At 41.5% G+C, this 16,340-nt stretch overlaps 1 protein-coding gene across 2 annotated transcripts in view; it reads right to left on the bottom strand.

Annotated features, from left to right (window-relative positions):
* EMB (embigin) overlaps positions 1 to 13,974 on the bottom strand; it is a 42,665-nt gene extending 28,691 nt beyond the window's left edge. Inside the window, exons 1-3 of one of the 2 annotated variants that reach the window (XM_025867306.2) lie at positions 13,764 to 13,974; positions 1,790 to 1,879; positions 525 to 614 (exon numbers count right to left, since the gene is read on the bottom strand). In XM_025867306.2, the coding sequence (XP_025723091.1) occupies positions 525 to 614; positions 1,790 to 1,879; positions 13,764 to 13,881 (298 nt within the window). In that variant the 5' untranslated portion in view covers positions 13,882 to 13,974. The remainder of the gene's footprint in view (positions 1 to 524; positions 615 to 1,789; positions 1,880 to 13,763) is intronic. The other variant, XM_025867305.2, reaches the window with a different exon arrangement.
* Positions 13,975 to 16,340: the final 2,366 nt, after the last annotated feature.

Below are 16,340 nucleotides of genomic sequence, written 5' to 3'. Positions count from 1 at the left end.
CAGGAACTTTTCAGAGGAAATGGGATAAACTAGTGGAGGGAAGCAGGATGCATGATCAGCCTGTGGTCAAGCGTTAGTGCTTGCTCAGACTTGGGGCAAAACAAAGTTCAGGGGCCTGGGAGGAAGAAAAAATGACTAATGTTTGATCAAGCTAAGGCAGAAGGTAACTACCAGACAACTCTGAACACTTGGTCTCTTCATAACAGCAAGAATACTGGTTTTAATAGTATTACAATAAAAGAGTAGTTAGGAGTTAAACCCTCCAAACAGGTTAAGTAAATAACCAACTAAAAAGTCCACTTTTTTTCTCTCTTCCTGGACACCTAACCCTTTCTTCCCCAGGGTCCCTCCTGGGTAAAGTAAGGGGTATGTTGCTGCCAACATGACCCAGACAGTCAAAGGATTTGCAAACTTATGTTCTCATATGGATCTCTCTTCAAGAAAAATTTCATCTGACAGAGGAAATCAATAACTAGAACATGAAAACATGGCTTCAAAAATTATTTGAAAGGCAACACATTTACCAGTCAGTGTTATGTTATGACTCTCCAAGGGAAGGTTAGAATATTTTGTCATCATTTCTTCTTGGATGGGTAGAGTCGTAAGAGGTGAAGCTGTAAGAAAAAGAAAATGTGATTGCATATTATTATCAAGATGAAATGACAAGCTAGTTTGAAGCAGCTAAAATGCTATATTGTATACGATTAATGAAAAATAAATTAAAAAAATAACATATGAGTGTTGTAAGTGCTTTTTAAAAAAGTTTTATTTATTTATTTATTTGACAGAGAGAGAGAGCATGAACAGAGGGAGAGGCAGAGGGAAAGGGAGAAGCAGACTCCCTGCTGAGCAGGGAGCCCTACTCAGGGCTTGATCCCAGGACCCCGGGATCACGACCTGAGCTGAAGGCAGATGCTTAACTGACTGAGCCACCAAGGCGCCCTGTAATTACTTTTTACAATCAAGAATAAACTCCAAATATCGGAATAGAGACTGAGAACAAACAGGAGTTGTACAAAATCATAAAAAAATTGTTCTACCAAAAAAGGGCAGTGCAAACATTCCTTCAGTATCAGATGGGAGATAGGGGAAGCATACCTTTCATTCATATGAGAAAGAGAGAAACAGTTCTTAAGATTAAAGGACAGTTAAAGACTGGACAAGTAACTGGATAAAACATGTTACTGACTCAGTAAATGCATCTACAATATTTTAAATTCTACTTATACCTATAACATTGTTCCTAAAATAGACAACTATTCTTACTCATTTAAAAAACCTGAGATTACTTTTGAACCAGTGGAATCCAAAACTGTGAAAAAGAAAGCCGAGCTGAGCTTCAGTGCAGAATGCTTTACTTATTTTTCCATAGCACTGTCATCGACTCATGTGATAGCATCTTTAATTTCCCTGCCTAACGGTCTTCCAGTGGATATACGAATTCCCCCTTCAATGCAGAGAGATTTGAATGGATGCACCAGCAAGAACAGATGAAAACATAAGAGTCTCTGCCAATTGAAATGAACCTTCCCTTCTTCTCAGGTGTCCTTCTTCTAGAGAGTCCTTAGGTTTCCCACGTCTGACCAGCCGCCCCCTCCCAGCACACAGAGCACACTGCCTTCATTGCGGTAGACTCCCACATCCGATGTTCTAATTGTATGAGGTACTGGCATGTTTCTCCCACCAGACCATGAGCAAGGATTAATAATTTATGAGGGAAAATGCAATGGCTTGCTTAAAAATAAAAACTTTTGGGGGCACTGTATTATTTGAAAGGCAACACATTTACCAGTCAGTGATATGTTATGACTCCCCAAGGAAAGGTTAGAATATTTTGTCATCATTTCTTCTTGGATGGGTAGACTTGTAAGAGGTGAAGCTGTAAGAAAAAGAAAATGTGATTGCATATTATTATCAAGATGAAATGACTACAAGCTAGTTTGTAGCAGCTGAAATGCTATATTGTATACTATTTGTGAAAAATAAGTTTTCAGGAAGCTCTGAGGAGCTAGATCTCATACATTCACAGATATTCAGACATATATTGGGCTATTAAATGCGACCACATTTCCAACTTTTTCTGTGTTCTTTTCTTTACTGAAAAATCCCTGATTTACATCAAGTGGCTTAAAAAAATTATTTTGTTATCCTACCATTTGTAGTTTCTTTATAAAACATAGATGAAGACACTGAAGAATTAAATAAGAGTGCCAGGAAAAAGACAGACATGAAGAGGCAGAAAAAAGATGAGTGAACCAAGAGAGACAGAGAGACCATAATAAAGGGCATAAAATGAGGAGAGAGAAGAGAAAATGGCTGTACAGTGAGAGTTTCTGCTGTTTTCCAGCTACAGTTACAGACTGGGTCACCCTCTACCAAACTGACTTGTGGTTCTCCTCTGTCATCTCTCTCATCTTTTCAAAACCTTTACTGAAAAAAAAAAAAAGTTTCTATTTCCTCCCTCCTTCTCTCCTCAAAGCTGCTGCTGCTGCTGCTGCTTTTTTTTTCTTTTTGTACACTGGCTACTGTTCTTTGACTGTGGGGTACCAGAACCTACTTCCCATAAAAACCACCCCAACTCTATCAAATAAGTCAGAAAAGGGGAAAAGGCTTATGACTGCAGTCTTGGCTGCATTCTTAAAACTTCTCATTCTCATTCAGTTAAATTAAACCTGAGCCTTTTTTATTTCACTTTCTTAATACTCTGCTCAGAAACTTACTCCTAGTCCAAAATTAGATTTCCAGTTCTTTTCTTGTGTGTATGAAAAATATTATCAAAGTTAGTGATCACCTTTGTTGCCTCAGCTTATGCAAAGCTTTTACAATATTGCCTAATAAAAATATCTACCTAGCAGAACCTCGCTCTCCAGTAAGCTGTGTTCCAAAGGCTTGATCACTTCTAAAGCAGCTTTGGAAGGTGGAGGGCACTTTCTCATAAAGTAATCCTTTAATGAATTTAATATGTAAATCACTGCACCCTCTGACAGTGATTACACAGGAAAATATGCCCTGAGTTTCTCACTGGGCTATCAAGAATACAAAACATTTCTTCCACTCACATCTAATATTCATTCATTCATATTCTTTCTCTCTCCATCTCTCCCTGTCTCTGTCTCTCTCTCTCTCTCTCACACACACACACACATACATATACACACAGCCAAAAAGGTTCCTATCAACATTCTTTTTCTAATGAAAAAAATTGTTTTTCCATTCTTGGGCATAGCTCACTTAGAAGTTGTATTTAAGAGGAACTATCTCAGGAAGATGAAAGCAGATGCTATTGACTTACGGATAGGAAGCCAGGAGGGTGCGGACGGGAAGGAATGAACTGTTCTATATCATCCGTTCTGTGAAACTTGCAAAACATAAGCTTTGATATCTTTGTTTCTTGCTAAGGAGTTCTCTTTTCTTGGCCTAGCCTCCTGCAGAGCTGAATATAATTGTAAGGGTTCTCATCACACCCTTTTCCCCTAAAACAAGCCCATAATCCTTCAAGATGGTCTAATATCATTTATTCATATTAGTAGTAGTAGTATTCACACTACCATCAGCAATAAGAAAGTGACATAAGCTGAAAAAAGGTGCTTTATTCCTTCTTCTTATTTTATTTAAATAAGTGAATATAGAGAGAGCATCTGATACATGCTTGATGCTGGTAAGTAGTATGAAGCTGAGTAACCTTGGTCCCTACAGGGCCACATGGATCATAATAGTATCAATTTAGGCCCACAATTTCTAACTGAAAGTCATTAAAATTTCAGTGTGCCACCCATTCACAGTATTGACTATAACTAGCCTGTGTATTTTCCAACTTGGCAGGTGAGCAGCAGAGGATGAAGCCTGATTTACATCTTTTTTTTTTTTTAAGATTTTATTTATGTATTTGACAGAGAGAGACAGTGAGAGAGGGAACACAAGCAGGGGGAGTGGGAGAGGGAGAAGCAGACTACCTGTGGAGCAGGGAGCCCAATGCGGGACTGGATCCCAGGACCCTGGAATCATGACCTGAGCTGAAGGCAGATGCTTAACAACCGAGCCACCCAGGCGCCCCCTGATTTACATCTTTGAGAGACTCTGGAGGTGGAACAGAGGTGGAGACAATGTCACAGAGATGAGCTCAGGGGCTGGTGTTATTTTGCCATTTCTCAATATCAGGACTGGATGGGAGAGCCTACTTGTATTAGGAGAAGAGAAGAGCAGTCCAGACTTGGCCTGGACAAAAATCTAAGCTTACAGAAGCTGACGGAATAGGAGGGAAAAGAAAAGCCAAGCTTCAAGAGAAGGGAAGTTTGGGTAGCTCCAGAATATACTAGATGTTGTGACCACTTCCCACTGCCAGTCCATATATTAAAAATACAGACATCCATAAACCAGCCACCACCTGTCCCCTAACTTCATATCCCCTCTAGAGCATTCATCTTGATCAGGCTCCAGATTCCACTGAACAAGCCCCAAGTGCAAAAGAACATGTGTCACTCTTGTGACTTTTTTGCCTTCGGGAAAAGTCCCTTCAAGAGGCAATGTACACAAATGTCTTGAGTAGAAAAAGCAGGGCCGTCTATGGAAGGTACTAGAATAGTAAAAGTGAGTTCTTTGCTTGGCCAAGATATAGATATAGATATAGATTTTTTTTTTTTAATCAAAGTGGGAATGTAAACTTTATTGCTTCCCGTAGGAAGACAACTGACAGGAGGTGAAGATTGGTGTTTAAAAGGAAATTGGCAGGGGCGCCTGGGTGGCTCAGTCCTTAAGCATCTGCCTTCGGCTCAGGTCATGATCCCAGGGTCCTGGGATCCCGTCCCACATCGGGCTCCCTGCTCGGCGGGAAGCCTGCTTCTCCCTCTCCCACTCTCCCTGCTTGTGTTCCCGCTCTCGCTGTCTCTCTCTCTCTGTTAAAAAATAAATTAAAAAATCTTTAAAATAAATAAATAAATAAATAAATAAAAGGAAATTGGCAAGAGAGTCAGGCAGATGTGGTTTGAACACGTCCCCAAAAGGATTAGGCTGTCACGAAAAGAAACACAAAATGGGAGAGGCAGGACTTTGGGATCCTAATCTAAGTTCCGCCTGTCTTGTTACTCGGGGTTTCATTCCATGGAGAAGAGAGGGAGGATCAGCAGAGTCTGAGACTGAGTGATGGTGCCAAGATCATAGCATACATTCCTCAAGTTATCACGCTCACCCCTCTCTTAATCATTGCAGGAAACTTTCCACCCAGCCTTCTCTTACAGTCAGTGGCAAAACTGCCACATAAAAGAGTAACATCTAATAGTTTTTCTAAAGATTAAAGATTTTCCTCCCTCTGCAGGGGCGATGGGGCATGAGGGTGTTGCATCAAAGAGCTGAATAACAACCTAATTTTCACCTATTACTAGTTCATGTGAAATAGCAAAATGGTCTCCACTTAAATACTTTTCACATACTACATTTTAAAACAGACATTGCTAGATGGGTTTATAATTTATGCTATTAACATTTTTAAAAGAAATAAACATGCTATAATTTCTACTTAAAATATTAAAGTAACATTTTTACATATTTAATTCTGGAGCTCCATTTTAATTGAGGTAAATTGGGAAGAAAAAAAAGAGGATAAGTAACACTAGAACACTGCCTTGGGTCTTCAGATTTGCTTTTCTCTAAATGGGAAAATAAGTTCAATCATACCTCTGTTTAAGAATAAGCATTTTCTCTAAATTCCCCCCAAACATCTTTATTATATTTTATGATCTTGGAAGGGTCTAGACTTCATTTAGAGAAAGGTGTAAGTAAAAGCTATTATTAGGATAAGTATCACTCTCTCTTTTTTTCTCTCTCCCCCATATAATGCACTGATTGCTATCAATATGCAGAATTAACAATGTTTTTAACAAATCTTAATTTTAGCATTCTGATACACAGTATTATAAATGTGCAGCCCAATTACAAAAACACCGCAACTTAGGAGTGGATAATATATACTACTTAGAAAACAGAGGTTTGGAATTCAGAATATATTTCCTCATGGAAGCAATGCTATATATAACCACAGGATCCCATGCCAAATTGTAAAAGCGATTTAAGCCATGATACGGCTAAACTATGGCATTAAAATATCTAAGTACAAATATTTCTTTTTTTTTTTTAAGTACAAATATTTCTAATAAACAGTGCTTTTAGAGTTCCACTTCTGGAATCTAGAAATACAGTATTCCTATCCTGTCTGTAATGGCAATAGTAGAAAGAAGAGAAGGGGAGAATGAGGCTATCTTGATTCCCAGACACTCTAATCCACAGAGAGTTTGTCAAGAAAAGAGAAAAGAAGGCTTGGCAAGAAAATAAATTCCTGATGGGGACATTTGTAAGTCAGACTTTCTAAGTCAGGGACAGATTAAAAAAACAAACAGGAAGCTCATATTTTTTCTACATAGAATGAGAACCATTGGGCAAAATGGCCATTTTTAGGGGCGCCTGGGTGGCTCAGTCGGTTAGGCGTCCAACTCTTGATTTCGGCTCAGGTCATGATCTCAGGGTTGTGAGATCGAGCCCTGCGATGGGCTCTGTGCTGAGCATGGAGCCTGCTTAAGATTCTCTCTCTCGCTCCCTCTCTGCCCCGCCCCCCACTCCACTTGAGCACACGCATACACACTCTCTCTTAAAAAAAAAAAAAAAAGACCATTTTTAGACCAACAACGAAAAAACCTGAAGAACAATTAAAAAGCCTAATAACAAGAACAGTGTGCACTTTTACAAAGCCTTGTAAAACTGGTTTTAAACCTTGGTCATACTGAAATATAAACAAATTGATCTTTTTTTTGAAATAGGATTATTGCAATAAAATACATTTCGAAGGGTGGTATAAAAACTCTTGTTTCAAACTACCTCCAAATGGTCATTAAGATATGCTAACAGTGAATCTTAGGCCAAATAAAACTTTTTTTTTTAAGATTTTATTTATTTATTTGACACAGAAAAGAGAGAGAGAGAGGGAGAGAGCACAAGCAGAGGGAGTGGCAGGCAGAGGGAAAAGCAGGCTCCCCACTGAGCAGGGAGCCCGATGCAGGACTTGATCCCAGGACCCTGGGATCATGACCTGAGCCGAAGTCAGCTGCTTAACCGACTGAGCCACCCAGGTGCCTTGCCAAATAAAACTCTTAAAAAATAAAACCCCAAAGGTCTGACTAGGATTCCTGCTCTTTCTGAAGACTGTGGGTTTTTCAAATGTTTCACCCACTAGATTATTCTTTGATAAGACTTAGATTCTGTTCAGTGGTTCTCAACTGGGGCTGACTTTTGCCCCACGGGACATTTAGCAATGTCCGGAGGCATGTGAATGTCACAACTTGGAGAAGGTTACTACTTGTATCCAATAGGTTACAGTCGTTTCCTAGGGCTGCGAGAAAAAAAATTACCACAAATGTGGCAGCTTAAAACAACAGAAGTTTATTCTCTCATAGTTCTGGAGGCTAGAAGCCTGAAATCAAGGTGCAGGGTTTTGCCCCCTCTGAAGACTCTGGGGAAGAATCCCTCCTTGCCTCTTCTAGCTTTGGTGGGTGCCAGCAACCCTCGGCATCCCGTGGCTTGTAGCTGCATGGCTCCTGTCTCTGGCTCCATCTTCACTCTGAGTGTGTCTGTCTCTGTATCCAAATCTCCCTCTCGTTTCTTTCATAAAGACCCCAGTCATTGGGTTAAGGGTCTATCCTAATCTAGTATGACCTCATTTTAACTTGATTACATCTGCAGACCTTCCTCTCAAATAATCACTTTCGTGGGTACACACAGTCAGGACTCGAACATAACTTTTTTGGAAACACAACGCACCCACTACATAGGAGAGGCCAGAGATCCTGTGAAGCATTCTGCAATGACAATCCCCCATGACAGAGAATTATCCAGCCCCAAGTGTCAATAATACCAAGGTTGAGAAACCCTGATTTCAAAGCAGGTACATCCTCAACTCTGATTCTTCAGTGGGATGATTTTTAATAATCTTCAAAAGGCCCTGTGACCCCGAGGTCCTGTTCTATATACTTTAGGTGCAGATATTTTAAAGCAAGAACATTTCTTGTCACCCTTTTTTGCCAGCCCCACCCTTGCTAGGAGCCTATTTTGAGGACCTTTTACGGAAAGGCACTAAGTGCTGGATGGAGCTTTGAAATGCAAACCAGGAAATCTGTGATAGCTAATAGCTATCCAGACTCTTGGCTACAACATGAAAGCACTTTGGGCTTCAAGATCAATCAAATGAGATATCTAAATTCCCTCTCAGGATCTCAGAACTATGTCATTATAAGGCTATAAAAAAAGATTCTGTCTTGGGAGTAGAGATACATTTGTAATGATATAATCACTTTAAAAATGGCAGAAAAATCTTATTTTCAGTTAAAAGAATAACACCATTTTCAAAGATAACATCTATGATTTCTATACTGACAATATGTTATTTGAGATATTTTATTATGCGTGAACAGTGACTATGTTTTATTAGGAGTAGGGGGTTTTATTTTTAATAAAACGTTGTGAGGTTTTTTTCTTTTTTTCTTTTCAAGATTTTATTTTAAGTAATCTCTACACCCAGCATGGGGCTTGAACTCACAATCTTGAGATCAAGAGTCGCACACTCTGCTGCCTGGGCCACCCAGGTGTTTTTTCTTCTACGTCACTGTGAGTCCTAGTTGTTTATTTCTTCGGGTCACACTATATTGTGAAATATGGGAGGCCAATGATACAAAAGTAATTTCAAAAGAGTACAAATCCAGGACAAATAGCCTTCACCCTTATAATCTGTTTGAGGACGAATACTCCTTTGGAAAATGGTACTTAGTTACATAAACTGATGACAGTTTCTCAATTCTCATTATGGCTTAATGTCTATGTTAAGTAAAGCTTTCTCAGAAAGAGTTGAAATTCTTTTTGCTTCTTTTCAAAAGATCTCAAACAAAAGAGTTTTGAGTACAGAATAAAGAGTTCTTCCCGGGGCGCCAGGGTGGCTCAGTCGGTTAAACGTCTGCCCTCGGCTTGGGTCATGATCCCAGAGTCCTGGGATCGAGCCCCGCATCAGGCTCCTTTCTCCGCGGGGAGCCCGCTTCTTCCTCTCCCTCTGCTGCTCCCCCTGCTTGTGCTGTCTGTCAAATAAATGAATAAAATCTTTAAAAAAAAAAAAAAATTCTTCCCCTGAACCACCTGAGAATAAGCTGCTGACCTGATGACTCATTCCCCTCTAAAACATGACTGTACATTCCCAGAAAGACCTAACCCCCTCCACTTCATCTCAATACAGCCATTAACATTGGGAAACTGACACTTATGCATTACCATCTCATCCCACACCTCACTGAAGTTTCAACAAAAGTCCTGAAGATGTACTTTTCGGCCAAAGGTTGCAGTTCAGAATTACATGTTGCCCTCAGCTACCATGTCCCTTCTACTCTCCTTCACTCTGTCTCAGCTTTAGTCATTCTTGACTCTTATGACCAGTAGAGATCCAGTATGATGATGTTGTAATATAATTTGATTTGGAGGAGACCTTTCGCAGATATATCACAGAGGTGATATTGTATTCTTCTCATTGCATCCTATTAGATGGCCCATAATTTTTATTCCTCTCTTTGCTGATGGTTTTTACTTTGATCATTTGTTTAAAGAGGTGTCTGCCAGGCTTCTCCATGATAAAGTCGTTCTTTTTCTCTTTTCATGAATACTACTTTATGAGATTTGTGGGAACTTACTTTAAAACTAGGTACTATTTTGTGCCTCATCAAACTTTCAATTGATTCACTTAATTAATTTATATCGGTATGTACTCATGAATACCTGTATTATTCAGTGGGCATTATTCAGCGGATACTAATGGACTTGTATCCATCAGTATCCATACAAGTCCATTAGTATTATTTATTTTATTATTATTATTATTATTTATGTTGATGCTCAATTTTTCCTAGACTTGTTCAGTGGGAGCCCTCTGGCTTTTGTATCCTTTTGACATGGCCCATCATTCTTTGAGCACTTCATTGCTCTCTGGCACAAGAGGTTCAGGGCTTGTCTTATACTTTCTCCTCCCTATTCATAAAATCAGCTATTTCTCCAGTTACCATTAGTAAAGAATGGTATGTAGATCAAGATCAAGATCTGACTCATCACTATTGGGAAATCACTGCTCCACCTCAGTGGGCAGAGCTAATACGTGCATGTATATTCATACACACACATATATGTAAATATATGTGACATGTATGCATTATACATACATTTACACATATACACATTTATATCTGTTTATATATAGACATGAAAGATCATGAGAGATCTAAAGTCATGAATTTATGCCAGTGCTGTCAATTGCAATCCAACACCACAAGCTTCACTCTAGTTTTCCATTCCCTTCTTCTCTAGGGAAAAACCCGGATCCTATTATCCTTACTAGCTTTACTTATTTGCTCAGTCTCCCTGTATGCGACTAATATCCCATTGTCACTGCCACTCTTGACCTCAAAGAAATGTCTTCCACACCCACTCAGGCTCCAACATCCTCCACGGCTTGCTCTTCTGCATGCTTAACCCACACCCTCTGATCAGGATCAGACACCACATGTTGGGCTGCCCCTGTGTAGAAGCCTCTGTCACTCTGCTCAGCTCAGAGGCTGAGATCTAGGGCCCCCTGCCCTCTGCAGGAGGACCCACCTCACTGTGCTCAGGCTCTAGGACTCCACATGGGGCCATGCCCCTACCTGGATGCCCTCCGGACCCGGCTCAGCCTCTAATTCCCTGATCTGGGACCCTCTGTCTTCCTCCAACAAGGGAGGGAGGTTGCCTCCCTGCATTCCCCAACCTAATGACTATAGAACCCATTCCCAGAAGAAAGAGAAGGAGATGGAGACAAGAGGTGGAGACAAAAGAACAGGAAGAGGAAGAGCCAGTGGAACTAATTCTTAACAAATGTGTATGTCATTTTAAATGTGATGATAATTTAGGGTCACAATTTTGATGCTTCAGATATAACTCCATTCAAGATAAGGTTATGGCTAATCTGTTCCTTTAAACAATGTAAATGACTTGAAACTGCTAAAACACTGCTGAAGTTTTCTGCTTACAAACACAATGTCAAGAGTGTGTGGGTGCTTGAATAATATTTGTTCTCACAAATATTTATTGCTAGGCAGTGGCTGTGTATGTACAGGGAGTGTCTCTAGAAAGGAAGGTGGCTGATCAAGAGAATATATAAGCAATGTCCTCCAGAAGCTTACAACGATCATTTCAAATGATTCCCCTGCAAACACATTTTTCAGAAGATAAACACGACCCCTTCCCTCAATTTGTTCTACTTCAGAGTAATAATAATGATGTTTAAATATCCCCACTTATCTAATATTTACTTTTATAAAGTTACTTTACCTTTCTTACGTAATTGAAACAGCTTAAAAGAATTAAGGTGAGTCCCTGTGCCTAACTTTATTCGAGAACTCCAAGTGTGTTAGTATGCCCTTCAGCTCCAACCAAGCATTTAGATCCATACAGCGTGCTCTGTCAGTGGTTCCAAACTTTCATAGACATACCCAGTTGTCTCAGAGAGACAACTGTGTATTGTGTTTAAGAAAACAGGCATTGGAGGGGGCACCTGGCTGTCTCAATCTGTAGAGCAAACAACCCTTGATCTCAGGGTCATGAGTTCAAGCCCCATATTGGGCTAAGAGCTTACTTAAAAATATAAAAAAATAAAGAAAACAAGCACTGGAGTCAGACTGAACAATGCTAAGTTTCTGGCTGTACTACTTAAATAATTATATATAATTGGGCAATTATTTAATATCCCTAAATTCTAATGTCCTCATCTGAAAGTCAGGGACAATAAAAGCTAACCCATAGGGTTATATACTGCACAGTGCAATGCCTGGCACATAGCTGTTATATAGTAAAGATGATAAATTATAACATTTTTATTAAAATGTGGCCCAAAGTCTTAGGCTTATAGAACACCTATTTCCTAGTAGTTCAAAGCACCTAGATAAAAAATACCCAGTAAACTTCAGAATAGCCTTTAGCAAAGAGGAAACTGAATGTCACAGAGCTCCATACAGTCTATAAAATGAGATAAGGTTGTTTCACAATTTTTAATTCTGCCTTAAAATGAGATGCTAACTTCATAACTTTCATACAGCACATCATTCTACAATTTTAACTTACGTGGAGCTAAAAGGCCCGACTCACACTCTATACACACACAGACACTTGCCATACCTACATACATCATCCCATTTATTTACAACTTTGCTGATTTATTCCACTTTCATTTCTTCCCTACTTTTTTCTTTAGAACTCTGCTCTGAATGTCAGTTTAAACCTGACTCCCAGCTACCAACAGTGTAAATATTCACACAATGTGCACTCTCTAGGCCATTATAATTTGAAAGCAGTGGTATTCAACCTGCTTAGGATCACGTGACTAAAATCACACGGGAGCTTTCAAAATACCTGATGTTCAGGCTAAATCCCTGGCCAAGTGAATCAAAAATTTTGAGGGCAGGATCCATGTTAAAGCTCCCAGATAATTCCAACATAGAACCAACTGGAGAAACCCAGTTCTAGAACTCACCCAGAATGCAATGGTCCTCAGAGCTGCAACAGTCTTAAGTGAAAGAGGAGTAAATCTAGAAATAGCCCCAAGTCCTTGACCATTCTTTGTTAGTATGAATGAAAAAGAGGTATGTGGCTAGGAAGTGGGACAAGGAAATTTAGGAACTGAAGCAACCCAAAATGTTTTGTCCAAGATGTTAACAACTAGGCCTTTTAAAGGACAGTTGTAAAAATTGAATAATCCTATCCTTTGGATTATCTTACCATCTTTATGTTACAAAAACTCTACATGCTATAAGTTCTTAAGAGTGAATTCCTATGAAAGTTTGAAGATCTTGTGTAGAATATCTTAATTTTAGTTGCTGATAGGCACTATTTGCTAACCTGATTGGCAGTGTACTGTCCTAATTAGCTGCTAACACGTTGAATATGTTAACACAAAAACCTGCATTAGAAAGTAGGTTGGATGAGATACTTTCAACATAAAAGGTAATTATAAACAGGTGAAGATAAAATGGCAAATTTGGTGTTGGTTTTAGTAATGTTTTGCACATAGATCCCTCTTTCAAAGTTTCTTAAACAGTCAAAACAATAACCACAAAAAATTCGCTTTCAAAGACCATAGTGTAAAGGAAGATACACACACACACACACACACACAATATCCAATGAGTTGTGGGCTTCGGTTCGTTAGCTGGTTGTGGTTTGCTGTTATTTCAACTTAGTTGTAAAAAACATCCTCAAAGCAAAGCCAACCCACCTGCAAGGCAGGGAGGTGATATTTAAACCTACTATCAATTCAAGCGAAGGGACCTGGCGTTGGGGAATGTGGCTTTCCGAAATCCTGCCGCTTTTGCGGAAACCGAGTCGCTACCTTGCTCCCGCCCGCACCCTCACACCCTGCCGCCCTCCTTCTTGGAACACCCAGACACTGCCCTACTACCAACGCCCCCGACTCGCGGGGCGCTCTTGGTTCCAGATTCCATCCCTGTCCGCTCCAGTCTCCTCGTCCAGCTGAGACAACCCAAGCCTGGCCAATGGGAGGAGGCGGCCGCCGCCGGCCACCCGCCGTCGCCAGCCTCCCCGCGCCTCTCCCCACCAACCCTGCCCCGGCGCGTCGGCCAAGCCCTCAGCCTACGGGGACCCAGCCTCGCGCGTCCCGTCCTGCGCACGCCCCCCCCCCCAACTCGGCCCTGCAGGCTTCGCACCTGTGGTATTGCCGTCCGCCCAGCTCCGGCGCACCGCCGCGAGGAGGCACAGGAGGAGCAGCGGTAGCTGCAGCGGCGGCGGCCCTCGGAGCCCCCGCAGGCCAGGCAGGGCGCGCATGGCGCCGGCGGGTCAGCCGCGCTCCTCGCGCACAGCCGTAGGTGGCCGAAGTTTCTGCGCACACTCGCGGGTGGCCCGGCGCCTGCTGCCTGTCCCGGGGGCGGGACACGCGACAGAGGGCAGAGTGGGAGGGGCCCGGCTGCCCTGCCCTCCTCCCCTGAGACACTCTCACGGCGCCTGAAGCCGACCCAGGACTGCGCCCAGTCCTCCATCAATTATGCAGCAGGCTGACCGCAGCGGGCGCGCAGCGATGTGCAGTAGCCACCTCCGCGCCGCATCCTCTCCTGCTTCCGCCCTCCCGGCTCTAGCAGGTCTGGGCGGGAGCTTGCTAAAGACGCGGCAGGTGCTGTCTAGCTCGTCTCCTGCAGGAGAGCTTGAAACTCCTAATGTGTGTGCATATATATGTATGTCTGCAGACTATCCTTTGCGGTTCGTCTGAGGCAGGGTTCACTTATTCACTCTGATGGGACAGATGAGAGGATGGAGAACACTTTTCCGCACCCTCCCCCCGGGACATCCCGGGGTTACTAAGGAGATTTATGCTTGCGCAGGTGGAAGGCGCTATCCAGCTGCCCTGCGTCCTGGACGGCTCTTTCTCGGCTCTCCCTACCAAACGCACACACCTTCCCCTCAAGTCTCTGAAGGCTTAACCGGTTCTCTCTAGATTAAGGCTTCGGAGTCCCAAGGCCCCACAGGGTCTGTTTTTCTTTTCCTATTGTTTGCTTAGCCTCACAGCTTTTAAGGAGCCACCTAGAGGTCAAGAAACAAAAACTACCCAAAGTAGATAACTGTGTAAAGGACACAAGCCTGTTGACCTTCAAACTAGAAACACTGTTTAAAAATAATGCTGTCTCCTACCACGCCAGGCTGTAGCTTGGAATTTTCAGTGCTCCCGACCAAATAAAACCAAAAGCTATCAGAGAGGGGAGGAGAAATCTATGTTCTAACATAAAAGAGCAGTAAGATCTGATGATTCTCCAGGGTGTTATAACATATTCAAAGATTTTTTTAAAGCACTTCTCCTAGGTCTTGTACCCTCTCCCTTTGTTTTTAGAATGCCAGGTTTGATATTCATAAATTCATTGCATATCAGTGTCAAAAAAAAAAAAGGCTGAGTGGTTCATTTTGGTTAAGCCGCTGCCTTCTGCTCAGGTCATGAACCCGCGGTCCTAGGATCCAGCCCTGCGTGGGACTCTCTGCTTAGCAGGGAAGTCTGCTTCTCCCTCTTCCCCTTTCCCCCCCCCCTTCCCCCCCCACCCCCTGCTTGTGCTCTCTCTCACTCTCTTTTCAAATAAACAAATAAAATCTTAAAAAGAAAAAAAATTGCTGCCCTTCATCCTGTCTCAGGATTAACTACAATCATTTGTCTATACCTTCTGAGTTTTAACAGTGAGCACGTCTCCAAACAAGCTGAACACTAAGTGACCTTCCCCAGTTGGTCCTATAAGCTCAGATTCACTTTACTTCAAATAAGGTGACCTCATTTAAAGAAAAATCATCTTCTCACTTGAATCAATGTGTTCATAAATTAGGGAAAAGTGACTTGCCCAAGCTGAGGCTAATTCCCACTGTCGCTTTTGTTGTTGCAGCAAAATAAATTGAGAAAGAAATATAATTCTTGGTTTGCTAAGCATTTTGAACGTGTTCTCCCCATTGTTAACTGTTTTATTTTTAGATATTTAATATTAATATTTTTGTCCTTATCCCAACTTCACTTCATTGTTTCAAATGTTCTATATTCTTTAAAACCAGCTTATATGATACCTTCCTTGTATGGCTTTTTCTGACCTTTCTAGTCCAAACTGACCTTTCCTTGCATGATGAGTTAAATATGGCCACAAATACACTGATACTGTCCTTATCATGAGGGGAAAAGAGGGTCCTGTGGCTCCTCTCTTCAAGCTGGGTGGTCTCTGTGACCTCTCTGACCTATCGGATATTGCAACAGTAACATTGTGTAAGTATCCCGAACGAAACCACAAGAGCATCCATTTCCTTCCTCCTTGTTCTTACAAGACAGCTGCCAGGAAAGTATGACTACCTTGAGATCAACATGCCGTGAGAAACCCAAACCACATAGAGAGACAGAAACAGTGAGATGACATGGGGAGAGGCCAAAGAGCAGCAAGATACTAGATTTCTGAGTCTCTTCTTGGAGCCTCAGGCAAGGCTGAGTACCATGCAGCGATCCCAGATCCCAGCTGATACTCCTTGGAGGAGAATTGCCCAGCTGAGCCCTGCCTGAACTCCTGGCCCACACAAATGAGAGATAACACTTGTTTTAAGCCACTAAATTTTAGGGTAGCTTGTGTCACCACACTATATTATCCAAACATGTCCCTGTGAACTCATACTGTCCCTAGGATTGTTTGACAATTAATAATTTATAGCCTTGTAACTTGATCTTCATTGTTGGCTTCAAGTTACATTTAAATATTTTATTAGTATTCAGCTTGTTA

Source organism: Callorhinus ursinus, unplaced genomic scaffold (assembly GCF_003265705.2).
Source record: "Callorhinus ursinus isolate GAN/ISIS: 27379988/994484 unplaced genomic scaffold, GSC_fseal_2.0 scaffold3, whole genome shotgun sequence".
Lineage (NCBI taxonomy): Eukaryota > Metazoa > Chordata > Mammalia > Carnivora > Otariidae > Callorhinus > Callorhinus ursinus.
Note: the sequence above shows the minus strand (reverse complement) of the source record. Positions and strands in the feature narration are given on the sequence as shown.